Source organism: Notolabrus celidotus, chromosome 2 (genome assembly GCF_009762535.1).
Source record: "Notolabrus celidotus isolate fNotCel1 chromosome 2, fNotCel1.pri, whole genome shotgun sequence".
Lineage (NCBI taxonomy): Eukaryota > Metazoa > Chordata > Actinopteri > Labriformes > Labridae > Notolabrus > Notolabrus celidotus.
In genome coordinates, this window is record NC_048273.1 from 38,014,247 (window position 1) to 38,030,119 (window position 15,873).

The window sequence follows — 15,873 nt, forward strand, 5'->3', positions numbered from 1 at the left end:
CATTTTTATTTACAGTCTATGGTAACTACGCGTAAAATCGACGCCGATCACAAGTCCTGTGATTGGTCAGTTCGGCGGCATTGTATTTCCCGCTGTTAAAGCACTTCCGGGACCCCCGTTCATCGTCCGTGTATTTCATCTCCTCCTCTCTGTTCTTCATGTAATCATGTCTGTATGATAAACAGCAACATGTATCAGCTGTAGATTAACATAACACGCTCTGAATCTCTGTGGAAAAGTAAACAGAGACCGGAAACAGGCGACCGGCTATCAGAGAGACCACACTGCCCCCAAGCGTTTCGGCGGAGAATTGCTGTGCAACACGGACACATCGACGCACAAGTATGTGGTGCTCATGTCACTACAGCAGCCCCTGCTGCGTAGTGGAGACACAGAAGTATAAATCAGCCTCAAGCGTATGTCTTTGTTTCAGCCTCTGCATGTGTAGCATGTTGAACTCTGGAGTGTAATCTTCCTTTCTTCTTCCTTCTAAATATTGAAGCATCCTTAGGTGACACACTGAACCCCAAGATGCTCCAAAAGGCAAAGTCAGTGCTGTGATACAGTGTGTCCATGTTTTATATCAGTACTGAGAGGCAGTGTTGGCCTTAACATTACATCCTCTGTCATCAGCGTGTGAATGTGACATGTAGTTAAAAAGCACCTCAAGTGCTACACACCTGCTGCAGTCCATTTACAATAACAAGTATAAGGTTACTATCTACAAGGCTATCATTAGATTGTTTGTCAGTTTATTTCTCATTATGCACCTGGTGGAAATGAACAAGAAGCCAAACAAACATTGGAGCAGAACCAGAAGCAGATTTTGGCGTCATCTGCTCCGTTTGAAGCTTTGATTTTAGTCAGCTGAGCATCAGGAGCAACCAGGCTGCCAAAGAGGCGTTTCCTTCCTCACACTGTGTCTTTGGTGAGCATACTACCGACTTTGGCATCAAAGTCAGGACATGATAACAACAGTTCTTTCAGGAGGTAGCTGTCTGCTCCCTCCACAGAGTTCCCTCCCTGTTTGCAGCTTTCTGTTTGGTGCACAGGCTGCTTGTTACTGATGTGTTTACACTAATTATTTACGTTAAACTTTTGATAGTTTCAAACATTTGATTTTAAAGCAGTCAAGTTGAGAAAAAGACTGATGTAAAGCTTTTTGACCACTTTACACCAAACAATCAAGATGATTGGAGCACTTTAACTTCACAAAACTATCCTGACTCTAATCTTTTTTAAAAATATGACATGGAAAAAATGTCCTAAAAACCTCACCTGATTTTGTTATTGTGTCTACTCCACTTTTGAATATATCTTGCTAAATGTATCTATTCATTTATTTGATGACTTTTCCAAACATGTCGTTCAATCTATCTAGAACTGCTTTGTATTTGAGCATTGAAAGCATAGAATAGTCATAAATATTCAGAGAAAACAGAGAGGAAGATGAAATGGGACAAAAGTCTGTATCCAGACTTGAGCCTCTTGTATTGGTGTAACATGTTGTATTGTTTATCTTCTGACCCACCATGAGAGTTCACTTCAGACCTTACCTTGCATACATGATTTGCAGGGCTGATAGAACGTGGGACAGAGCTTGTTGTTTGGCCAAGTTTCCGTCCAGACTGAGCAGAATCTTGGCCAGCGAGGGTCGATTAGGCTTCACGCTGCTCTGCCCGCTCATCTTGTTGCTCACCGCTGATGAGTCACTGTCGGACTGAACGCCTGCAGAGAGCAAAACACCAAAACAAAGAGACACGCTGTCACTGATGGGAAGCACACTTAACTAGCTCCAAGCATCAAAACCTGGAGTGAGTGCCGACAGATTCAGACGGTCTGTTTGAGTCCAACTTCTCTAAAAGAAAAGTTACTGCAGCAGACGTCTAGACATGCAAAAGTAAAACGTCCTCGATCTACAGAACATAAACTGTAACACTTCTGCAGCTCTGTAGGAAACGAGCCTTACTGATGCAGTTTCCTTCATAGAGCTGACGTCTTCTGCTTCTGCTGCTCTTAACCAAAGGTTGTTTAGAACTGCAACAATATTTATCAAACTTCAGAGGTATACACTCGAGGACGCTCTCAGGAGGATTTTATATTTCTGCTTAGTTTGTATTTTCATTATGTCCTTTCAGAAAACAATTCATACATTTGTTGTAAACTTTGTGTATTCATCAACAAAAACATCTAACCTCAATAACATTAAAATATAGAGAGAAATCAATGATCTTATTTTCGTAGGTGTGAGAGAAACTTTTAGGGGAAGCTCTCAATGATCACAAGATTAACTACATGTTTAGTTTTCTAAGAGATTTGTGCTTTAATGTTTTTATTTGCATCCATGGAGAATTCTTGACCTCTGTAGTTCTTATTTGAATAACTTGAACACAGATCTCATGTGAAGGTAACCTGTGAAGCTGCAAAAATAGTCATGAAGGAGTGGATTTCTAAACTAATCTGATTCCCTGGTTTAAGTTATTTTTCAAGGGGCAAAACTAATCTGATTTCAACTTCTGAAGTCCAAATATTGTTGTTTTTCATGTCAATGATTCAATATCTTTGAGTTGTGGACAGGACATTTCACTATTTCCTGGCATTAATTTACGATGGAGGACAAGGGCAGACGATCTGGAACAGTCTGACTGATCTTCATCAGGACAAACGTGATGCAAATTCTGAAATGATGCAAATTCTAAGGAGAACTGTGTCTCTGTTCCGTTAATAAATAAGCTGCTTGAGTGCAGCACAAACAAATGGGGAAAGAACTTCTGTTGTGAAGTCTTGCAGCTTTTTTATTTTTAAACTGTTTTCTGGTTTTGTTTGTTTTTATTTTTTCATCATCTCTGTATTTGCAGTGTGTTTGCTGTTTGTTTAGCGTTATGCAGCATGTTTTTGATTTTGCATCATCTGTGCATTTTCATGTTCCTCCCAATAAAGATTACTCAGTCAGCTGCGGATCATCTGCCTTTGTCGTATTAATTGACATGAGAATAAATGTAAAGTTTGGCCCACAACAAACATGACTGAGAAAGAGGTTAAAAAAATACTACATTTAAGAAACACAATATTGAGTGCAGACACTGAGGGAACATGATGAGCTGATTGCAAACAAACAAACTTCATTCATTATGCATGAAAATAAAACAGCAAAAGGAGTGGTTGATACCAAATGTTCAAATCAAAGAACACAAAATACGAAAATATGCTAACTCTAAAGTTAAAACTGTGCTTTAGCTGATATATTATACATGATGGTAATTTAAAGTTTGAATAATCATTCAAACATTTCCCCCAGGAGGCTTTTTTTTTTTTTTTTTAATAAAGGTCAGAAGTGTCGTTTTAAGCAGAGTGACAGCAGACCAGCTCACTCTTGTGGACAATCCTCATACGACATGTGAGACTCTGAGAAAGCCATATGGCCCCTTCCCCATCCCACCCTAAGCCTCAGCACTGACTTCAATGACGTCAGGCGTGCAGAGCATGTGTGGTGTGTGAGGGATTAAGAGGGCGTAAATGTGAGGAAAGGGGCACACGATCATGACATCACATGCTGCCTGGAGAGAGAAAATGTGCCTTTGAATAACATGTAAAAAGCCTCTGATATGTACTTGTAAATCTGGCATTAGTGTCTCTTCATTTAAGCAGACTATCAGGAGTCAGAGGGGCACAAATCTGAATACAAAGCTTTAGCAAATATTGAATAGTAAAGGACACACAAAGGGCCAAAGAGGTGTCACTTAAAAATTTAAGAGAATGAATTGTGTTTTTTCCATCACCCCAGGCTTGCTTTGTTTAGATATAACTATGTTTTCTTTTCCACTTCCATACGCAAACATTTGTCATATTTATTGAAGGGATGGACAATCATGTCCTTCACCAGGTTTTGCAAAGTATTCTGACTAAGTCCCTCAGGTCAGCCTGCACATATCTGGACTTAAAGAAAGTGCATTATAAAGTCCAGATCAGAGCCCTCACAGACACTTGGTGATTGGACAGTGAGTCAGCACTCCTCACTGTCAGGACTTATGAAGTGAAGTAGACCTCTGTACCTTGACCCTGAGACGTTAGAAACTTTAAAGCACTTTTCTTTTTATCCTCTGTACCCCAATGATTTTGTTCTGTTTTCAGAAAAATGGTTATAACTGTGGACTAATTTCATTCCTACTTTTAATATCTCTCACTTTCTTTGCAGGGTGAATATCATATTCATTGCAGCAAATGGAGAAATAATAGGCACTCTTTGAACTGATTTATGAATGACTTCAAGCTGTTCTTCTTGTTCCTGGAATAAAATGAACTCTTGCAGGATTGAGAGACAGATTAATATTGACTTTTCTCACTTCCTTTTCCTTCCTTCCTTGGAATTATAGTATTTGTTTTGGATCTTAATGTCCTTGCTCCTTTCTGTACGATATAACATGCCTGGTGATTTTTTAAAGCTGGGGTTGGTAGTCAGATTTAGATACACTTTTTGTTATACTTGTTAAAATGATCTTACTTTCCCGATGGTAATCAATACATAATGTGTTCTTAAAAAATAGGTAAAAAAAGCTGCTATCTACAGCTGGAGTAAACCTGGGAAAACACCAACCAATCCCTGTCATCAGGAGACAAATGATGAAACCAATCAAATCCCGTCCTGCCGTTCTGTCCGCCTCCTGTAGAGCATACATTTCATGTTTGTTTGTGTTTTTAACTTTCACTATGAGAATGTTTTGGTGTTTTCTTACCGATGAGTGAGACATGAGTTGATGTAGTGCAAAACACAAACAATGTGCCGAGGACCGGTTTTGAATCAGTCACCATCATATGTTCGTGAATCAGCTGCGCTCGTGCATGTGAGCGGGGGCGCTGTTTTGGAGGAGCTCCGAGGGGAGGGGGGAGGGGTTAGACGGAGTCCTGAGGAAATGCTACATTCAAATTCAGGCTAGTTTTCCGTGACTACCAACCCAAGCTTTAGAATTTAGAATTTAGTTCATCTTTTTTCCTTGTCTTCATCAAGGTTTGATATTACTCAGCTCTTTTTTTGTATCATATATAAAGTGCATCCTCTAAGAGACGTTCCTATATTTCCAAATCTTTCAAAATGAAAAAGTATGAGGAGGTTTGGTTTCTTAGTGGTCGGGTAGAACATAAACAATGGTAGGTGATTTTGTAGAATTAGGCTACAAGAAAGGACTAGATTACCTAAATAGGACGCTCCAAGTGAGTCCCTCGCTGTTTGGAAAAGTACCGGCTCATGAACGGAGGGCGTGGTCACATCCACAGTGGTCCAGGCGACGCTGTGAGAGGAGCCACAAGCCACTCGGGTGATCTTCTGTCCCTCTAGACCCTGCACCAGGGTGGGCTTCCTGTTCACTGTGGTGGTGCCATTCCCCTGCTGGCCGTGGTCATTGTCGCCCCAAGCGTACACCTGACAGAGAAGCACAACACCTGGATTAGATTCTATTGAGGTTGTATGGTTAAAACGTAACAAGTAAGTTAATGTTTCTGAAATGTGAGTGACCCTTCATGATCAGGACTGTAAAACAGAAGAAGACATCCTTAAGGCACAGCTCCAAGCACTCCATCTTAATAACCTCTTAAAGTGGTCAAACATCGAGTAGCTGCCTCTCATCATTGAAATGATGCGCTGACATTATTAAATTTGTTCTGAGAGGGGGTAATATACCAGATGGAATAAGGTGTGTAACAGCAAAGGTCAGAGGGGCCTGAAAAGTGGAGAGACAGTCAATAAACAAACTCCTTCAGAGGGGAGGAAAGTCACAGCGCTGGAACAGAGCCACGGCTGTGAGTGTGCAGAGTGCCTGAGTGATGTGCTCAGGTTTCAAACGCTGGGATGATGGAGGTCAGAACAAACCTGTCCTGTTTCTGTAACAGCCAAACAGTGCAGCGCTCCCACAGCCACATGGACAATCTTTTTCCCCCTCAGTCCTTCAACCATCTGGGGTTTCCGGACATGGACGTCAGTGCCGTGGCCCAACCGGAAATAGTCGCCTTTGCCCCTGTTGGAAACACAAACGTTGAACAATCACTGGAGAACCGACTAAAAGACGAACAACCTGATGAAGTAGTTTCATGATTCATTTATCTCACCAGGTCCACACAACTCCAGATTTAGTCAGGGCCAATGAGAACTGAGCTCCACATTCAATCTGGCAGACGCCCTGCCCGTTCAGCCTCTCTATGTTCTGTGGGATGTTGCAGCCCTCGCTGCCTCCACGACCCAGCTTCCCGAAATCCCCATCACCCCAGGAGAACACCAACCCTGACAGAAAAGAATAAAATATTACTAACAAGAAACTAAAAGAGATCAGTCAAGGCAAATAAAAAAAACTACTTGTGTTTTTAAAGGGATTTATGAAGTATTCTTTACTGTCAGTGTTTCTAGTCTGAGTAGTGTGGATCATTTGACACTTCCACAAAATATAACTCTCTTAATCTAACACTCCACAGAAAAAATAAAGTACTTCTGAAAGTACCTTCATCAGTGAGGGCCAGAGTTTGAGCATCCCTGCTCCCACAAGCCACCTGGATAACACGATGTCCCAGAAGCACTTTCACCTGAAAGACAAAGATGTGCACGACCAGTTTATACACTTTACAGTTACATTGATTTATAGCATCAAAACATCCGACACACATAAAGTTCTTCACATGGTACAGTAGCTTAAAGGTTGGTGCTAGCCATGCCCCATTCTTTCCCCATATTGCCTGTGCTAAAGGCCCAAAAATTTTTAAAGTAAAGAAAGAAGCGAGGAAGGGCATGCACACACACCAGTTTGGGTCTCAGCTGTGTAGTGTTGTCTCCATGTCCAAGGCGGCCGTATTCCCCTAAACCCCAGCTGTACAGTTCCCCGCTGGAGGTGATGGCTGCACTGTGAGAGCTGCCACATGCGATGTCTCGGATACGCTTTGTCTTCAGTGCCTCGATTAACCGAGGTTTGTCACAGTTCCTGAGACGGAAAATCACATATATCTTACATTATATCTTTACAGAGCTGAGCACAACAATGTGTGTCAATGAGAGTACCTGAAAAGTATCAGCTTAAAAGCAGCAACACAACATTTAAAACGTTAGAAGTGATGATATAAAAAATAATCTATATCTCTAACATATACATGTGCAGTGTTTTGGAGGATGACGTACATTCTGCTGAAATGTCCCAGCTTGCCATCGTCTCCCTCTCCCCATGAGAACACCTTCCCGTCCACAGTCAGGGCCATGGCGTGGCGCCCTCCAGAGTGCACAGCGACCTTCTTCACCACGTAGTTACTGAGAGCAGTGATCTGTCGGGGGATCGGGATGGTCCCGCTGGACAGACCCAGGCCCAACCTGCCGTTAGTGGCCTCTCCGCACGCGTAAATCTTCCCCTCCACCGTCACTGCAACAGCAGGGGAAAGTTACAAAAACCATGCACTCGTCTTTAAGAAGACCGCTAACTCTGGTTTCCACTCATCACTCACCTGCAAACAGACTCTTTGAACCTCCTGCCACTTGAACCACATTGAGCGCAGAGAGAGTTTCAGAGAAGGAGGGAACCTTGATCTGTGACGACAGAGAAAAAAGAGATTACAGATCACAGCAGCTCCTGAGGTATCCCACAAGTTCACAGAAGACATGTTTACTCTCCTCAGTTCCTCATCCTACCAACAGATTTTACAAAAGTTTAAAAATCCTCCATCATTTATAAACTGTTTGTTGTGAGAGGTAGGAACAATGGAACCAGATAGCAAATGCTAATTTAGCAATTGGCTAATTTCATTCAGAACACAGAGAAGTTGTACCTTAGAGCCTTTGAGTCCTCCCAGCTGGTCTTTGTCATTCAGACCCCAGACGAACACTTTGGTTCTGATGGTGGCAGCAGACTCCAGTCCTGAGGACTTCTTCCGTGCAAGACTAGCGGAAGACAAAGAAAACAACAAAGAAATGAAAATGGAGTGTATTCACATATTCAAATCAAAGATCTAGTTTTAGTCAAGTTAGCATAGCTCTTCTGTTAATTTGCTCTTCGGGGAATAAAATGAATACGCTCTTAATGTGACTTAAACCCTCTGCCAGGTTGTCCGTCTCTTTCTAAAGAGCAACACGTTTCACATTCATTCTAGCCCAGATTACCTCCCAGTGGCCGTTTTGTCATCATCGTCCTCTTCATTGTCAGATGCCAAGAAAGGAACGGTAGCAAGGTCTTCATCCTCTGCCCTGATGCGTCCGACGATGCCAAGTCCATGAATCTTACAGTCGATACCTGAGCTGCGACACTGCTTGATGGCGACCTCGATGTACCGGTGATACTGCAAGAAGAAATCGATAGCTATTTTAGAAAAGATGATAAATACAATGACTATACGATGATATTAATGTATGTGCAGGTCTTCTTGACAAACCTCAGTGCAGTCGCTCAGCAGGAGGACAGTGGTGTCTGTGGGATTGATGTTTATGGTCTTCAGCTCGATTAAGTTGTTCAAAGAGCTTCCACCTGTGTGTGAAGAAAAAACGTTAATTCAGCAAATGTGAAACAATAAAAAACGTAAAAAAAAAAAGAGAGAACGATGCTAAGCTGTAAATACAAGAGGTTAACTTTTAATAACAACATATGTCCCAGAGGGAATTTCTTTTTAAATGCTAGTGTAGCTTGATGCTGATTGAAAGTGTATCAAAACTTTTGTTTCAAAGTCTGAAAGTATTTCAGTTGATGCAGCCTAAATGGGCAACCAAATACTAATACTGATGATTCCAACCCCAACGCGGTCTCAGCAGATGTGTGTCTAACATGAGTCTGGTCCTGCTGGAGGTTTCTGCCTGTTAAAGGAAGTTTGTCCTTGCCACTGTAACTTGCTAAATGCTGCAAAGTGCTCTGCTCATGGTGGATTAAGATGAGATCAGACTGAGTCCTGTCTGGAAGATAGAACTGGATCTTATCCTGTCTTGATGTTGGGTCTTTGGTAATAATATAACAGAGAGTACGGTCTAGACCTGCTGCGTTTGGAAAGAGTCTGAGGAGAACACTTGTTGGGATTTGGCGCTATATAAATAAAGAGTGATTGAAGTTTTACCCACCAGACACCACGACTAGAGAGGGCATGTAGCTGCTGTCTGCAGGGTCCACAACCATCTTCAGTCTGTGCACGAGGACGTCTGGGAAGAGCTCGAGACGAATCCAATGCTGCAGGAAGACAGGATGACACAACCTGTCAAGCGATGCAGTGCGCTTTAATGACGCTAAACTAAAAAGACCATCATTCAGCTTATTAGAGAAAGCAGTCCAATCTCATGCCTTTCCCTGCGATCCGGAAGACTGCCAACACTGATCACTGCAGTCGATGAGGCGCGAGGCCTGGTTCACCGACGATGACACATTGAGGCTCTTGACAACACGAGACCAGTCGTCGATCAGCATCCCGCGCTGGCTGCTGTGATGCTTCTTCAGCTGTTTCCCAGAGCGGCCGCAGAAAGCTGGAGACTGGCCTAATTGTGGAGAAGATAAATACATGAACCAAAATACACACTCGTGGGAGCATCGTACACACTAACTGTGTGAAAGAGGGACTAACCAGGCTCGTTGATTCTGCCAAAAGAATGTCTGGTGTTGTGTTTGCGTGTCTTGAAGCAGTTTTCACAGAAGTCGAAGTCGTCACAGTTTCTGCATTTAAACCTGGGGCCGTTTATGGGGAACATTTGACAGCCATCACACCTGTGGACAAGACAACAACATACTGAGATGGTGGGATTTGCATCAAAGCCACTGACAGAGGGGACTGTGAGGTAGGTGAATGCATTTAAACAAACTCTGCTGTTAAAGGAAACAGACATTTAAATGAGGAAGGGAAAGCTCATGTTTAGCTTTTAAGGCCTATCTTTAATAAATGCTGTCTTTTACCTCAACAGTTTGCATGAGTATTCTTGATTTCACTTGCGTAATGCAGGTTTTACTCTGAATATCATCACCCGTAACATGTCTGTTTTTATTATTTGCTTAGAGAATAGTGATGTTTATTAGTTGACCTGCTGCAAGCTTTGTTAGTTTGTTTGTTTATTCTCTTCATCATAAGCTAGAAGCTACTCTTCCATTAGTCCATAGTGTACATGGTTACAAATATACCTCAAGATCATTTCTACAGTACACTAAAAATAACAACAGACACAAATCAACCAACGAAAAGGAAAATACAGAGGGATGAAAGAGGGAAAGAAGGGAGAAAGGAAAAAAATGGGGTAACAAGAGAAAGAGATTAAGAGAAAGAAAAAGAGTGTGAGAGAGAGACAGGGAAAGAGAGAGACTGGAAAGGAAGTAAGAGACAAGGAGAAAAGGAGGGAGAGAAGGATGGAAAGAATAACATAAAGAGAGGAATAAGAAAAGATCTTATAAGAAAGACAGAAAAGAAAAATATAGATATAAAGACAGAGGAATAAGAGATACAGAAAAAAGAAAGAAAAAATTAAAGAAAGAGAAAAGAAAGAGAGAATAAAAGAAAGAGGAAAAAGAAAAGATCTTGTAAAAAAAATAGTAAGAGAAAAGAAAAATCGAAAGAAAGACAGAGGGATTAAGAAAATAAAGAAAAAAGAAAGAGAGAGAAAGAATGAAAATAGAAAAAAGAAAGACACGAGGAAAGAAAGAAAGAAAGAAAGAACGAAATAAACAAAGAAAAAGCAAAGGAGAAAGAAAGAGAGATGTCAAGAAAGGAAGACAGGAATAAAAAAAATAGGAGAAAGAAAGAGAGAGAGCAAGAAAGGAAGGAAAAAGTAAGAGAGAAAAACAAACAAACAGAAGTTTGTGAACTCTCGTACAGACAGATATCGTGGTTGTTTCTGTTTCTGTACCTGACACCGGGGTGAACGCTGGGCACCAGTTCCATCTCAGACAACAGACCGGTCCAGTGAGACTGCTGAGGGAAGTCCACGATCACGTCTTTTCCATTGGCACTGAAAGCTAAACAAACATTTCACTCCATCAGTTCAGAAATAAAGAAAACAGGACATTCATCCAGCTGTGTTTTAATACTGCCGTTATAAGCACAACAGAAACTTCAGACTTGATATAAAGTCTTACCTTTCACGACTCCCACACTCCTGTGAGTGACCGAGCCCCACTTGTACTTTGGCGTGGTGACCGTGGGTTTCACTCTCACTTTGTCACCGATCTTTATGTGACAGGGAGAAGTTTGTGGTGGGAATCCTGGGAAAACACACAACGACCCAAAATGTGTTAAAACCTGTTATCTACTGTCCTCTTCTTCTTTTTATAATTAGCATCAAGTCTCATTTCATGCTCACCAAGCAGCTCTATGTGGATGTAGCGGACCCAGTACGTTCCTCCTTTCTGCTGCCAGTCACACTGAACATTAAGGTCATGAAGTCCATCTCTGTCCAGCTTGATCACTTTCCCGACGTCTCCATCATACACTTCCTCGTACGTTCTGCAGCACTTCACCATCATTCCAACCTGCAGAGAAGAGAGGGACCCATCAGGCTGAAGCTGTTAAAACAACTGATGTGTTTTTTTTAAACATATTCTGGGTTTTTAATGACATATGGATGCAAAAGTTTGGATTTCATTTTCACTGCAATGCTCTAGTCTGCAGCATTCAAATGGCTGCAATGTCTGCAACAAATCAAAGCATTCAAGTTCTTGTTTTTACCACTGATAGACTCAGATTATTTTTCTGAGTCTGATGACATTAAAGTAAGTTTTCTTCTTTCCTGAAAAAGTCTTTCTTAAGGCTTTTAATGCCTTTATTGAAAGGAAAGGACAGTGGATAGAATGCCTTTGATAAGAAGGACAACCAAAGAGAGACATGACACCCAACAAAAAGGTTGTACAAGCCCCTGTGTATTGGACACAGACTCTACCAGCTGGGCAAAACTGGTGCCCTATTTTTGGGCTGAAACTATTCCAACACGTTTGTATCTATAAATCATTGAGTCCCAAAAGATGTAAAAAATACTCTTGGAGGCAGTTTAAATATTCAAAGAGTGGTAGATGCTCTTACCTGAATGTTCTCTCTCACATACACGGCGTAATCATCGTTGCTTTGGAAATCTGATCTCTTCTTAAACGTCTGGCTTTCAGTCACCACTGCACCTGGAGGCTGAAGACACACACAGGCAACATCACATCGCAGCCTCACATTAATCATTTCATGAGGAGACTTCCACAGACCGATAGACCAGTAACTCAGTTCAGTATCGAATGAAAGAATTTAAAGAGAAATAATTTACCACGGGGAATGTGGGCTCTGGCTCCTCCAGCTCCTCCAGCACCTCCTCGTCAGAGTATTCATCGGACACGGTGTCGGCATCTGACAGCTCGGTGACGTGAATGTCTGGATGGTCCAGCAGCCAGCCCACCAGAGCTTCAACACCTGATGAATACAAGCTCAATTACTCTCCACGAGTTCATCTCCAACATTAAATCATACACTGACCCAAATAAAGCAGACAAACCGCTACACGACAGCTGATCAGGGTGAATGTGGGATGACATGTTGTTAACAAGAAGGGGGAACGTTTGTGAAACATGGAATCATACCTGGAACACCAGAAGCACTGCCTGTAGTTCCTGACAGAGACTTCAGTGCAAACTCAATGTTCTTCCTCAGGAAGCCCATCTCCATGAGCTGGAGGACGATTGGTAAAGGAGGGACGGGTGAAGTCTTCTGTTTCTTCTGTTTAGGGGGTCGGACATGCTGTATTGTGACAGGCGTGGTGGCCTCGCTGGAGCTGCTCTCCTCAAACAGCGGAGAGGACGGGTGGGCCGATTCTACGGCCAGGTACTGACACACTGCCAGAGCTGCAGCCTACAAACAACCAGACATGGACAGGAAATGATTAAGTTAATCTGACTCTACCAACTGTGATGTATGAAGCATGCGGCAGACACTTATTAAAGAGGAATTCTAGCGATAAAGTTGGCCCCCTTATTTGTTTTTGGGTCTGAAAGGGATAGTTCAGTTTTTTTCAAGGCACTTGTCAGTGTTAAGAGTACCACCTAGAGTCAGCCCGGCTGCTCTGTTAAGAAACCGTGCAGAGATCAGCACAGTAGCTAGGTTAGTGGCTATTTAGCTCTTTTAAATAAAGTCTGGGCAAAACATGATTTAAGTGTATTCTATGTTTAGAGACTTTCCAGCGCTTTACTTTGCCGTAAGAAAACCAATTTGTTTTTTGCACTAATTGTGTTTTAGCACTTGTGTCCAGGATAAAAGGCATTTTAACATTGATGTCATGATTTTTAACTCTTGTGAAGTCAGCAGACCTGAACAGCTGATCAGTGCTCTGCAGGCAGAGAAGGAAAAATATATTTTGAGTGTGAATACTGCAGAAACAAAAGGGCTAATGATGGCAAACAAAGTGCAAAAAAAGTAAATATAGCAGACGCTTAAACGGACATGAAGGTGCTAGTTGGACTTTTTAAAAAATAGCGAAATTGCATGGTAAAATTGGTCTCATCTGCAGCGATTGATAGCCTAACTTCTTCACTCAGTTTCTCAAAGAGAGGCAGAGCAACATATTCCTCTGGGGCAGATTTACTCCATAAATAGAAGCATAGTAAAATATCTTCTTCTAGGCACTGATAGAACGGACGTGCTGGACTCCAGCAGCAACAGCTACTACTACTCGTCTCATCACTATCCCCGCTCCCTCTCTCTCTTATTCTCCTCTATCCTTCTTTCCAGACCCAACTCGGTCGAGACAGATGTCTGTCTAACATGAGTCTGGTTCTGCTCGAGGTTTCTGCCTGTTAAAGGAAGTTTGTCCTCTCCGCTCTAACTAGCAAAATACTGCGAGGTGCAATGCTCATGGTGGATTAAGGTGGGGTCAGACTGAGTCTTATCCTGTCTTGGTGTTGGGTCTCTGTTCATAATTTAACATAGAGTGGTCTAGACCTGCTCTGTTTGTAAAAGAGTCTTGAGATAACGTTTGTTGTGATTTGGCGCTATACAAATAAGGATGGATGGATGGATGGATGGATGGATGGATGGATGGATGAATGGATTGATCTTATTGTGAAGGAGTAAGATGCGTTTTTTAACATTACTGTAAATCGCTTTCCTCAAAGCCACCAAACTCCATTGACAAAAACAGTAATTTCACCTCACAAAAGGATCTACCACTGCCTTATCTGCTTTCTGGGTTTATGTTATTGTGCAGTGTTGGATTTAAGCTAGCCCTTCAAAACACTCATGCCACTTAGAAATATCCACAAACTAAATATTAGCAACCCTCGTGCTCTGTGAGGTGAAACTTCTGACTTTGTCATTGGAGTCTGCTGGCTTGAGTAGATAAAAGTTGTTAACAGCTGCTTCTGTATTAAACAAACCCCTCCTCTGTTAAATGAAGGCTTATCTCTAGGAAGCTGTTCTGTGATATAGTCAAGTGCTTTAAAAACAGAATAACACTCCTGGCCTGCCAGAGGCAGCAATGAGGTGGACGTAATTCAATTGGTTGCATTTTCCCTTCAAAGATAGCCTTGCAGCCTTTCAGTTGTTCTGTGGCTGCTAGCTAAAGCAATCTACAGGAGCTAATTCAAAACTTGAAAATTCATTTATTAAGACCCCCAAAATCTTTGAAACCGGCACCTGGAGCTAAATTATTGGATTCCCCCAACATTAGAAAGATGTATAAACTCACCTCCATCTCCTGTCTGTCAAAAATGGCTTTGATGGGGGAGGGCTGTGTGGCAGCAGACAGCAGCTGCTGCAAAAGGATCAGTGGAGGTAGGGGACCCTCAGGAGACAAATCTCCAACATCTGGGGATGACACCACTGCATCATCTGTGAACAAACAAAAACATAATCATGAAGAAGAGCAGATAATGTCAAAATAATGCCTCAAAGTTCTCTTCCTAAAAGTGTTTGTCTAGACCAAACTTCAATCCACCCACACGCAGTCACGGAGAAACCTCCAAAGAGTGCACAGTAAGCAGATTGGTTCATCAGAGACGCTATAAAATATGTCCTCCTACACAGCAGCCATCGGGCCATATCAAAAGATTTTAATTATTGTGTTACCACAGCTCATGATGACCACGTGTTCACTCAGTGCACCCAATGGGCTTCATTATGAATCTCTTAAGCAAGTTTGAGAGAGTCATGCAACACATCAGACATCAAACCTCCTTTCTAATGCTTTCAATCTCTCAAAGATGTTCCAGAAGGAAGTTCCAAAATCTAGACATGTTTTCCATCAAGAGGAACACTTCTTCTTTGCTTGTCATGAATGTGAATTCACTGTCATGACAAATGTATCAGGCTGTTAAATTAAGGAGAACAGAATACAACAAAACTACATCAGTGTTCCTTAAAGCATCTTCAGTCCCGCTCCAACCCTTCAGTCCGTGCTGTCTTACCACTGGGGTTTGGTCCGATGTCCACCACTGCAGGCTGGGAGAGGATTTGTCTGAGTTTGTCTTGATGAGAGAGCAGAGCCCGTCCTGCCTTTAAAATATAAAGCCTCAGCTGCTGGCAGCGCAGCAGATGGATGTCCACCTGGTCAGCTGGAGATAAAAAGGCCTTGATTAAAAACACAGAGCAAGAACTCAGAGAAACACAAGGCTCCTCTGCAGCTCAAGACCTTTTGTTGTGATGAGTATTAAAGACGCAAAGTATTATTCATCATCAAAACAAAGCTTTACAAACGACCAATCTAAGTCTATATCTCTGTACCTGTGAGACCTCGACTCAGGGACTTCTTCATGCGTTGTTTCTCCAGTTTGCTTCCAGCCAGGCTGACCAGCTGAGCCCAGACCGCCAGCATGGGCTCAGAGAAAGGCAGGTTGTGTACACTGAAGGATACCGCAGGCAGCTGAGGAAAGTATTGAAATAATAGAATAAAATCAGCATCTTGTCTTTTTCTAAACTTAAGTGGAAGAA

At 42.1% G+C, this 15,873-nt stretch overlaps 1 protein-coding gene across 3 annotated transcripts in view; it reads right to left on the bottom strand.

The window, feature by feature from the left end:
• The window catches only part of herc2 (HECT and RLD domain containing E3 ubiquitin protein ligase 2), a 78,184-nt gene that overhangs the window by 27,320 nt on the left and 34,991 nt on the right, over positions 1–15,873 (bottom strand). For all 3 annotated transcript variants that reach the window (XM_034702020.1, XM_034702019.1, XM_034702018.1), the window contains exons 43-65: positions 15,667–15,805; positions 15,351–15,497; positions 14,633–14,775; positions 12,534–12,801; positions 12,224–12,366; positions 11,995–12,093; positions 11,279–11,447; positions 11,055–11,180; positions 10,826–10,934; positions 9,559–9,698; positions 9,282–9,472; positions 9,065–9,170; positions 8,392–8,483; positions 8,123–8,298; positions 7,792–7,903; positions 7,471–7,552; positions 7,154–7,388; positions 6,782–6,959; positions 6,486–6,567; positions 6,100–6,271; positions 5,864–6,008; positions 5,191–5,416; positions 1,557–1,728 (exon numbers count right to left, since the gene is read on the bottom strand). In XM_034702020.1, the coding sequence (XP_034557911.1) occupies positions 1,557–1,728; positions 5,191–5,416; positions 5,864–6,008; positions 6,100–6,271; positions 6,486–6,567; positions 6,782–6,959; positions 7,154–7,388; positions 7,471–7,552; positions 7,792–7,903; positions 8,123–8,298; positions 8,392–8,483; positions 9,065–9,170; positions 9,282–9,472; positions 9,559–9,698; positions 10,826–10,934; positions 11,055–11,180; positions 11,279–11,447; positions 11,995–12,093; positions 12,224–12,366; positions 12,534–12,801; positions 14,633–14,775; positions 15,351–15,497; positions 15,667–15,805 (3,452 nt within the window). The remainder of the gene's footprint in view (positions 1–1,556; positions 1,729–5,190; positions 5,417–5,863; positions 6,009–6,099; positions 6,272–6,485; positions 6,568–6,781; positions 6,960–7,153; positions 7,389–7,470; positions 7,553–7,791; positions 7,904–8,122; positions 8,299–8,391; positions 8,484–9,064; positions 9,171–9,281; positions 9,473–9,558; positions 9,699–10,825; positions 10,935–11,054; positions 11,181–11,278; positions 11,448–11,994; positions 12,094–12,223; positions 12,367–12,533; positions 12,802–14,632; positions 14,776–15,350; positions 15,498–15,666; positions 15,806–15,873) is intronic.